The sequence below is a fragment of the Helianthus annuus genome, chromosome 4 (genome assembly GCF_002127325.2).
Source record: "Helianthus annuus cultivar XRQ/B chromosome 4, HanXRQr2.0-SUNRISE, whole genome shotgun sequence".
NCBI classification, from domain to species: domain Eukaryota; kingdom Viridiplantae; phylum Streptophyta; class Magnoliopsida; order Asterales; family Asteraceae; genus Helianthus; species Helianthus annuus.
In genome coordinates, this window is record NC_035436.2 from 192,030,434 (window position 1) to 192,041,201 (window position 10,768).

The 10,768-nt window shown below is 36.7% G+C and overlaps 1 protein-coding gene and 2 non-coding genes across 4 annotated transcripts; all 3 read left to right on the forward strand.

The window, feature by feature from the left end:
* Positions 1 to 592: 592 nt before the first annotated feature.
* LOC110937656 lies at positions 593 to 6,296 on the forward strand. 2 transcript variants are annotated; one of them, XM_022180110.2, is made up of 11 exons: positions 593 to 652; positions 1,889 to 1,957; positions 2,067 to 2,109; positions 3,120 to 3,221; positions 3,319 to 3,367; positions 3,447 to 3,621; positions 3,741 to 3,881; positions 4,487 to 4,563; positions 4,639 to 4,749; positions 5,000 to 5,521; positions 6,124 to 6,296. In XM_022180110.2, the coding sequence occupies exons 2-7, from the start codon at positions 1,935 to 1,937 to the stop codon at positions 3,823 to 3,825; spliced, it is 477 nt and encodes a 158-aa protein (XP_022035802.1). In that variant the 5' UTR covers positions 593 to 652; positions 1,889 to 1,934; the 3' UTR covers positions 3,826 to 3,881; positions 4,487 to 4,563; positions 4,639 to 4,749; positions 5,000 to 5,521; positions 6,124 to 6,296. The 2 variants fall into 2 exon arrangements, with proteins under 2 accessions (XP_022035802.1, XP_035844613.1); XM_035988720.1 differs by having other exon boundaries at positions 601 to 652; positions 2,067 to 2,112.
* A 1,268-nt stretch (positions 6,297 to 7,564) lies between these two features.
* Positions 7,565 to 7,636, forward strand: TRNAC-GCA. Its single transcript has one exon. It is a non-coding gene; the product is annotated as a tRNA-Cys (tRNA).
* A 2,465-nt stretch (positions 7,637 to 10,101) lies between these two features.
* LOC118492015 lies at positions 10,102 to 10,187 on the forward strand. The gene has a single exon (XR_004892459.1). It is a non-coding gene; the product is annotated as a small nucleolar RNA snoR114 (small nucleolar RNA).
* The last annotated feature ends 581 nt before the right edge of the window (positions 10,188 to 10,768 follow it).

Consider the following 10,768-nt stretch of genomic DNA (forward strand, 5'->3'; position numbering starts at 1 on the left):
TTTAAACTACTTCTAAGTGCAAATCAAGCTGATTCAACATCGAAACGCCTGATTCCGCCTTTCGTTTTGATTGAGAACTCTTCTGAACGACTCGTTTGATCGATTCACCGATCCTACAATTTTTTTTTGAAAAAAATAATACATGTAATATACATGTTTTTAAGAGTTTTTGGCAAAAAAAACAAAAAAGCGCCGAAGGAATTATTATTTTTTTTAAATAAACAAGTTTCAACATTTTTTGTCTAACACATGTTAGTCACAAAAGTTGCTGAAATTTGTTTATTTTTTTAAAAAATAATCCTTCGACGCTTTTTTGTTTTTTTTGGCCCAAAATTCTTAATGCATTTTTTTTTTGTTTTTTTTTTTGCCCTAAGTCTGAACTGACCAGTTTCGGAAACCGCGAAGCGTGGGCTCCGAAACTAGTTAAAACAAAAAAGGGTTTCAAAATATAATAAAATGATAAAAAGATTAAAAGATCTAGCAAAACTATATGGGGTCAAACTGGAAAAACCTAAAACTACTAGACTAAAAATGAAAATTAATATTCACAATCTAAAAATGTATGAATACCTTTCTTGCAGAAGAATTAAACCTGCAAATAAGTTGTTTCCACCAAAAAGCTTCGATCCACCATTGTCACTTTGTCACACAGGTGAGCCTCTCGATCTCGAAAACTTGCACACCTTTAAAACCCTAATTTATGTAATATTTCATCTTGTTCAGTGTCTTGCCCTAATTCTTTCTATTTTCTCTTATTATTCATTCGTTCATTGTTGTTTTTCAATTTCTTTGTTATTGTGCCAATTTTACCGATATATGAGCCGAATTTGACTGACAAATATGATTGATTTAAGTATTGTATATATGTGTATGTATATACAAAGTTTTGGGATGTTTGATACCTAGGTTTTCCCCTTACTTTTACCTAGCTGTTGTTCACAGTGTTCTTCAGTTTGTTCTGAATTATTTCACTATGATTTCCATTATTCTGTGTGGATTCATATGTGTATACCTGATCATGGCAATTTTATACTAAGTTTTAAAGTCTGATTTGTTCAAGATATGTTTGATCCTAGATTAAGTAAACTTGCCTCCAACTGGATAATTGGATACAATACTAGAATCAGCAAAAAAAGAAACACAACAATCAACAATCGGACCTCGTAACTCCCACAAATGGCCTTGGTTTTAAAAAGCGCAAGGGCCATTGCTTTTTCGCTTAACCGCTAGAGTAAACCAACAAGCTCCAAAACGCGCATTTTGAGGATTTTTCTGGCCTGAGGTGCGTGCCTCTTGTACCTAGGGTGTTTTTAGGCAGCAAACCGCTATACCTTGGGCGTTTTTTGGCTTGTACATGTAGGTAAAATCATATAAAAACCTTATATATAGCTATATTTTGGGTAGGGGAAGCTAAAAGCCTATGGGATACATAAAAAAGTTATATAATCATCTTGCGCATCGGGTATGAAAAGCCCACCGCTTTTGCACTTTGTGCCTCGGTTTTAGGCCTCGTCGCTTTTGTGCGCTTCTCACTTTTTAAAACCAGGCAAATAGCAAAGCTATTGGTAGGGTGGAACGATAGAAGTGATGAGAGAGTAACATAGTGAAATAGAATTGTATATATACCATCATGAATTCACCATTGTAGGAAACTCTAAGCCCCTAAGACCCAGCTAAACCACTAGAATCAGCGAATATATCTTGTAAAAGATGCACTTTTTCGAGTGTATTTTTGATTTTTGAAACTTGTTAATGTTCAAAACCCGTACAATGTGTGAATGTGGTATACTGGTATTTGGGATACCACACAATAAATATCACTGAAGAGAAATAAAATCGACATACGCTTGCTTTTCGTTTCGTTCAATTAGGGTTTTCTTTCTGCAAGGTCGCAAAGACTCCTTCCCCTTCTTTGGTCGCTTTGGTGTTTCGCTATGGCTCGTGGTCCCGTGCTCAAGTACGTACTTTATGTGTTCATTCGTTTGTGTTTATTGATTGATTTCGCCCTAATTAATTGTGATTTTTTATTTTTTATTTTTTTTTTGTGTTGTGTTGTTGGCGAACAGTAAGAAGATTAATGGGGTACCGGCATCACCTCATGGATCTAAGGTTGTAAGAACTTCATACTCATGGATATAAAACCTTTTATATATATATATATGTGTGTGTGTGTTGCTTGTAAGGGTTATTGTTTTTCCAATACATTCTGTCACTATGGGGTCAAAGACTTGTCACTACTTTGTTTAGATAAATCAAACACAGAAATTAGTATACTCTATGCCGTTATAGCGGTCCAAAATCAAATAGCGGTCAAGGTCCGCGCTATATGATATATAGGTTATAGCGGTGCTATAGCGGTAATTTCTATATCATGCATAAGTTATGTATTTTTATATATATAAATATATACTAGAAAAATATTAATAGTAATATCAAAATTCGATTTAGGAAGTCCAGCCACGAGAGTCCAGACTCCAGCGATTTAGGATTTAGGAAGTGGAAGTCCAGCGATTTCTAGATTTAGGTTTTATTTTGTTGAACGATGAAGAATCAGGCAACCAGCGTCCAACAAAGAAGGCTTTAGGTTTTGCGTTTTGGCATTTATTTTTGGGTTTATTTCAAACAATTAGTTGATTAATGTGGGCTTTTGGGCTGAAATATAAAAACCCCTAAAAGCAGTGCTACGACTGCTATACGGGTTTCAGAATAGCGGTCAAATAGCGGCCTTTAGCACCGCTAATAGCAGAACCGCTATAAGGGACCGCTATGACATCATATGTCCGCTAAGCGCTATAGCAGCTATAGCACGCTATTGACTGCATAGACTATTCTTTAGTTTTTGTTAAAGCCATGCCTTTTGAATTCCAGATTACACAATGACTTGTCACTACTTTGGTTTTTGTTTTAATTTCAAACTACATTAGAAACAAACCCGTGTAGTGTAGTTCACGGGTTGAATAAATTTTTTTTGTTTTTTTTGTTTTTGTGAAATTATATTGTAGTAAAGATATGTTAAAATCAAATGACTTGTCACAATGTCACTAGTTTTTTTTTTTTTTTATTTCCAGATTGTAGTGTAATCATATTTAGTTTTTAATCTCATTTGTCAATTTTTTTAGCTGGAGAAAAAGTTTGCCAAGATGCGTCTTTCCGAAAGTGGGGACATTAAGAAGAAGAAGGCATCATCACCGAACAAGGGAAATATGACAGTGATGGAAGAAGTAATTATCAATGCATGCTATATTATATATATGATATTTATCGTCATTGTATTGTGTTAATCATCTAGGTAATTTTGGTTTATTTTCCCAACTACAGCTGGCCGACTTCACTAAGACGATTCCTTCTCATTCTTATGTGCCTGGAGGTAAACATATAAATAGTGCCTGCTTTCCAGCTGCAACATGATTATGTTTTTCTAACTCTAAACATGTATATGTATATAGTGCCTCGACCTCCACTTCTGTTGGGTGTATATGAGCAAGTTAAGAAGATAGCTGACATCATGGACGATCCTAATTGGCCCAATCGCAACCTTCAAACTGATGTGGATCAAGCTGAGTATGTGCTTATGGTGACTTGTCGCCATTTCCGCGATTTTTTGCCAACTGGCTGGAGATAGTATGTTCCTTTCTCTTTTAAAAGCTCTATGCATACTTTTATCATACAGCCCATAATGTATGTTGCAGAACGCTGCCGCACAAATCAAAACTTTAATGTACTTATATTTTTTTTTGTAGCGCGCGGGAGCATGCCAGGTCTCTTATTGCAGGCTATGGCGAGGTTTTCACGAAGGATGATGATGACCTTGATTACATCGTGTAGTTTCGTGTTATTGTATGATATATCAAGGATAATATGTCGAAGTTTGGAAATTACTAGTAAGAAACTAAATAAACATATATTTTAAATTTTAGTTTGGCAAAAGCACGTGCTTTTTGTCCGGTAGAGGTTCTGTGTCGGTACAAATTGTTACAGACAAAAGGCGATGAGGTTTAAAACGGATTCAACATTATTACTACACTTAGAAATATGTATAACAGTCGGTTTCCATGGTTAAAACGGCGCAAAAGCACGTGCTTTTTGTCCGGTAGAGGTTCTGTGTCGGTACAAATTGTTCCAGACACTAGCAACTGATCCATACCTGCAGACGTAGAAGAATGCATGTATTCTTTCTTATTTATAATTGCCTGGAGTTAATTACTTGCCATGGTCTCCGCCAAATTCAAGGAGAGTATCGATTCATTAAAATTACGGACTCATAATTTTATTCAATACCAACATGGTCATATTAACTTTGCTTATAAGAGTCAAACGGTTTACTAGCATGGAGACAACCAAAAATATATCCGTTTAGACAAACGGTCCGCAGATCTTGAGAATTTGGCCAAATCTAGTCATGGTAGTTGGCACCCGTTCAAAAACCACGGTGTTGTTCATAGGGCATTTAGAGATACTAATCTGCATCTTTCCTTTCAATTTACAGTTGGAATTGTGGAAAGAGTTGTTCTTCTCGGAGCACCGGTTGCTATAAAAGACGAAAAATGGGAAGCTGTTAGGAAGGTATAGAGCATGTTCTGTTCTTTTAATCTCTGTATTACAAGTCAGTTATAGTAGTCAGGATGTACTCTTTTGCAGGTTGTTTCTGGAAGATTGATAACCACAACCTATTGGACGGTCAAATTAAAACAGTCTTCTTATTCAAGGATTAGCTGGAATTGAACCCGTGGATGTTCCTGAGTCGAGAATGTGAGTTCTGTATTTCATTGTTACCCATTTTCATGAATAAGGTTTGGTCTGATCAACCTTGAAGGGGGTGGCATAGTGGTTAAAGCCTGACAGCCTGAGGTTCTCTACCAGATCTCATGTTCGAATCTAGATTTATACTAATTCCATTAGTTAGCAGCAGGGTATTAATGGGTCCCTTGAATATTCCTCGTACGAACAAAGAATAGATTTCGTCTGATGTATAAACCAATATTCTGTCTTGTGGCTGCAGGTTGATGTTACAGAGGGCCACTCTTCATATCTATGGGGTACCTGAGAGACACTAGATCTCGACGCATATTATCCGGTTTTCAAAATCACTCATACGAAGAGTCTAGACACAACTTAGCAGTTAACAGAATCTGAACGTGCTCGCCATTTGTTAGCGCATGGACGTTCCAAAAGAGGCAAACTGGACCTTTTTACACCAATGTTGAACAGATATCTTCACCAATTGCTTCCTTTATATGAGATATGGTGGCAAACTGGACCTTTTTACTTATGATGATTGGTCAGTGCGGGTTATGTTTTAATTTCTAAAGGTTACAAAGATAGCTCAAAAGAAAATGGGCTGGAAATTGTCCAAAATGTTATTTCAATTTATAAAGGGTCGCATTATTCATACACCTTTTCCCACTCTATCTCTCTCTATATATCTATGTTTAGTTTAGGTTATTTATCTGATGTTTTATTTACTGTTTTCTCAGTTCGCATTGTCGGGATTTGCGCTGGTGATTGTAGACTGGTTATGCAGGTACCATTTATCAGTTTTTACTTTTTTGGCCGTGATTCATGTTTACAGTTGTTTCTGTTACCTGTTATCATAGTTATCGATAGCGAGCATAGCGCCCGCTATAGCGAATAGCGTAGCGATGCGATGCGATGCCGCTGTCTGATTGTTAGCGCCTAAAAAGCGAGGAAATAGCGGGAAGTTAGTTTTTTCTTTTTAATAATACATGTAGCGACTGAAAAAAAATAAAGGCCTATTTGTAGGTTTTTTCTTACAGGATTGAAAATATTTATAAAAATTTATTCTATTGTATCACTAAACATGAGATAGATTGCACCCGCTATTTCATTGCTATCACTACGTAGCATATAGGTAGCTTGTCCCTATCGTCCGCTATTCGCTATCAATAACTATGCCTGTTATCGAATACTTGGTTCATACTTTTCATTAAAATGCCAAAGTAACAAATATTTGTCTAGGTTGGTAACACAGCTATAATTCATGGTGGTTTTATCTTTTAGAAGCTCTATGCATACTTTTATCTTCTCTTTATATAATGTATGTTGCACAAGATATATGGACGCTGCCACATAAATCAAACTTTCATTTACTTATTTTTTTTGCAGCGCACGGGCGTATGCCAGCGCTCTTATTGCAGGCTATGGCGAGGTTTTCACAAAGGATGACCTTGATTACATCGCGTAGTTTCTACTAGAAGCATTTTGTATATACACCTGCTCTAATGTCAACAGTTTTTATCTTAAATCTTAATCAAATTTTAGTTTTTCCCATTTGTAAATCTCCTTTACAAAAGTGCTATCGACGCAGTTGCTAAAGAACAGAACAGGTGACTAAACAGAAGCAACAGGTGGTTAACTAATCATTAAGGACATCTATCATGTGAATAACAATTATGGTAAAATAATTTATCACATTGTTAAGATAGAAGAGATCACATTACTATGATTGGTGAACAAAAACGTTTTAGAACGAAAACATGTAATGAACAAATTATTAACACATCCGGCGGTTAACTAATCATTATTTTGACAAAGATAAACTGTTGGCAAAGGAAAGATCTTATAGAAATTAAACCAGAAATATTCAAACATAAGACCACAATGAGTCAGTGACTTGATGTTTAGAATTTTAAACCATTAGAAGCAACATATAAGTTCTGCCATCATGTGTTGTCGAAAGCCCACTAGGCGCAGTCTAGGGCTTCTTCTTCTTCTTCTTCTTCGGGTGGATGTTTCTCTGTCATTTCCGATGTTTGGATGTGTAGAGCTCTACAATGGCGGAATTTAGATCAAAGCAAATCAGTTCAGAGGTTGCAAATTGGATTTCTTTCAACTTTGGAGGCCAAAGAAAGAATTTTAGTTAACTTCATTTGAACTTCAAAATAGATTTTATAATTTGTATTTCTATAATTGTAAATTTTTGTTCTATATTTCAAACTTGACCAATATCCTATACAGTTAACACAACTCCTATATAAAATTTGAATTATAATCATAAGTTATATCCAAAGTACGAAGTGTATGCTATAAACACGTTATAATTCGACTCTTCAGTCTTCATATAGATCTTTCTATCTCGTGTAACACCCGTGTTCTATAAGTTATTTTTTATTAATACTATTAATTTAATTGGAAATTAACTAAATAAATAAATAAATAAATAAATGTTGTTTAAAATGATAACATACCACATGACAAGACAAAAACTACATAAATACTTCAACATAGTACACAACTAGCATTTTGGGATTTGCATACCCATATGATGCATAGTCTAAAATCTATGTTTTCAACTTTTGAAAATATGACTATGTGAGATCATGCACATGGTCATTTACTTTTATAAAATTTCTTTTTTTACATCATAAGTAGGATGCTATTATTTGTATTGTTGTTAATTCCTACAATTCCAATCACATTAACACAAATGTGTGGGTATATAGAATAATTATTATATTAATTTAATTATATATAAAGTTCCTGTAAATCCGACAAAAATGATACGCCTTTCTCACATATATTAAACAATTGAAGATATAAACCAAAAGGGTCCATAGCTCAGTGGTAGAGCAATTGACTGCAGATCAATAGGTCACCGGTTCGAACCCGGTTGGGCCCTTCCGTTTTTTTTTAATCACTACTATCTACATGTCCAAAGCTCCAAGCTTCCTTTGTAAGACCTTCATTTTGTATTTTCAAACCGCTTGAACACATGCAAAGATTTAACATAGAAATTTCATTTCCTTCTTACATGAAGGTCTTGAACTAAAGTTTAAATTTTCACTTAACAAATCAAATCCCAACATACATAGGTTAATAAGAGTAAAATGACATAGTAAAAAAAAATATTAAAGTTAGGTATATTCCGTATTTTGAAGTTTTGTAGGGTATATTTAAAATTAAAAAGACTTACGGTGAATATATATGAATTGTAATTATTGGAATTATGCGTTAGTATTTTCAAATAGTTATTAATCAATAATTTATGTTAAAAGTAGTAAAGTGTTATATATCCTTGCCCAAATTTTGATGAACACACAATGAATAAAGAATACACTAGACTTTTGTGTTGAAAGAGCGTATGTGTCATGTTTGTATATACTCCCGTATATATAATCCTAAATATGGACCATTGTTACTTCTACTGATCTGACATGATGATTCATAATTAGTTTCTAGGTTTAACTTTTGACACATACACACGCCTTGACTATACATAAGGGTGAAGGGGCCACCCTCGGTGACTCCCTTCGGGGACCAAGTTTGCCGAGCGGGAGAGGTGCCGCCATCCAGGCGGGTAGCCGAATCGGGGAGGTGGTTGGGGGAGAAGTCACCGCACAAGAAGAGAGTTGATGGTGGGGCCCATAGCTTGTAACAACCAATCAATTTTTTGTTTTGTTTTTTTTTTTTTTTTTTGAATAAAAAAACAATTCCCCTAAGAAGGGTGTACCCCGTACGTTTTTGGACAAGAGGGAAGTTATAGAGGGGAAATGACATGGCAACGTATGATTGGGTTAAAAAACGTTTCCTCTCACCTCATTAGGGATGCCCCCTTCACCCTAATAAATATTAAATAGAACTTTAACCAATTTACACGAACCGCCCGTTAACTTTCAGCCACATGGATTATTAGAATAATAAATAATGATAACTTGGTTGTCATAAAACTTATCTTGCTTTCAGGATATAGGCATATAAGCTACTATTTAAGAATTAAGGCCGTGGAGTATGGTGGGGTGGGGGTTAGGACTTGGGTTGGGCATTTGGTGACACGTGTCCGCGGAGCCAGCCCACTGCCGGGTTACGTGTCCGCGGGGTATGGCGGGGCGTGGGTTGGGCTTGGGTTGGGTGAACCGCGTGGCATAAATGGTTTTTTTTTTTTTAAATACAAAAAATTTATAAAAAATCACACAACATTTATAAAAAACCTACAACTTTATTAAAATTTTAAAAATTACATAATCCTAAAAATTACATAATTTCTAAAAATTACAAAATAAAAAACCTAAAGCATTAAAAAAATTTCAAAAAGGTCGATCTTGTCGAACGCCTTGTTTTCCTTGCCTCGAAATTCTATGTTCGCCACCGCCACCCAGTCCTCGTGGCTTAACTCGCCACCGGGAACCGCATCGTAGTAAGCCTTGAAACGCTCGAGCTTGGGCCGTAGCTCGCGCCATTTATGTTGGCACGCGTTGAGGTTGTGGCTGTCGTTACCGACGTTTTGTCGGTAGGCCGCAAACGCTTCCGCCCAATATTTTGTTTGGCCCGGTGGCCGCCCCTTCATAGCGTCGACGACGCTAGTTACGAGTGTCATTTCTTCTTGACGGGTCCAGGATGCCATTTCTTTTTGGGTTCGTGGGATGGGGGGGGGGACCAGCGGGATAGCGGGTTACCGACAGTGGGTGTTTGGTTCGTGGGATGGGGGACCGGTGGGGTTGGGGTTGCAATATATAGGGCCTTTGGGTGACCCGGGTGGCGGTTATAGAATATGGGGGGATGGGAGGACCAATTTGAATTTTAAATTTCAAAATTTAAAACACCCGCCTGACGTGGCCGGGTGAGCAAATGAGAGTCCGCCAGCTCGCTTGGCCAAACCGCCCCACGCCCGGCTTGAAAGCCAAGCCCCAAGGGGCCACGCCACAACCCAAGCCCACCCGGGGTGGTGACTTGGGCGTTTTGCCCCAACCCACGCTCAAACTCCCACCCCATACCCCACGGCCTAAGAACTAAAATTTTAATGTTAGTTGCAACAAAGTTGTTAAGACGTTTAGATTATCTCTTCGACAGCATTGAGATTTTAACAACAATGTTACACATATCTTTTTTCTATTTTATATAAACCATAATAACTTAACAAGATATGCAACATGGTTTAATACCAATACGTGTAAAGTCGTTGATTCTAACTTATTACTATGTTTTTGCGTTTAATCTTTTTTAACCATCACATATGCATTTCTTATAAAAATGAGATTATTCATAGATAATATTATATGCAACATGACACGAAGCACCAGTGGTCTAGTGGTAGAATAGTACCCTGCCACGGTACAGACCCGGGTTCGATTCCCGGCTGGTGCACTTAAGCTATGATGATAAGCCTTTCTGATGGTTGGGTCCATCAGCTGCAACTGAAATCCAAGTTGACAACACATGGCCCTTCTGAGCTTCAACTTTTTAAATTTTTACTTGCAATTTTTCGATAACATGCAGCAGGTGCAATTTACATATGAGCTTATAGAAATACAGACCCAAAGTGCAATTCGACGTTGAGTTTATTCACGTGGCTAAAATTAACAAAATTTTCATATGACCTCTATATACTCATCTTGGCTAAAATTAACAAGCTTACAACGTTGAGTCTCAACCTTTAAGGGTCGTTTCGTCTTTAGTGGAATTGGTTTTGCAATTCAAAAGGGTGTTGCGTCGCAGCTTGTTGTCCGTTTACCTACCACTTGTTTGTAATTTGTTACTTTGGCATTTTAATGAAAATCGTCCTAAGTAGAGGTTGTTAAAAAAATGAGTTTATAGAAATATAGACCCAAAGTGCAATTCAACGTTGAGTCTTACACTTGGCTAGAATTAACAAAATTTCCATATCACCTTTATATACTGAAGGGGTATGGTCTCAGATCTCGCGTCAGCATCGACCGCGAGTAACCATTACCCTTATCAAAACCCCCATTAGCTAACAACCTACCTGTGTCCGTGCGGGAACACACCGACACAGTGGTTGAAACCAATCTGCCCA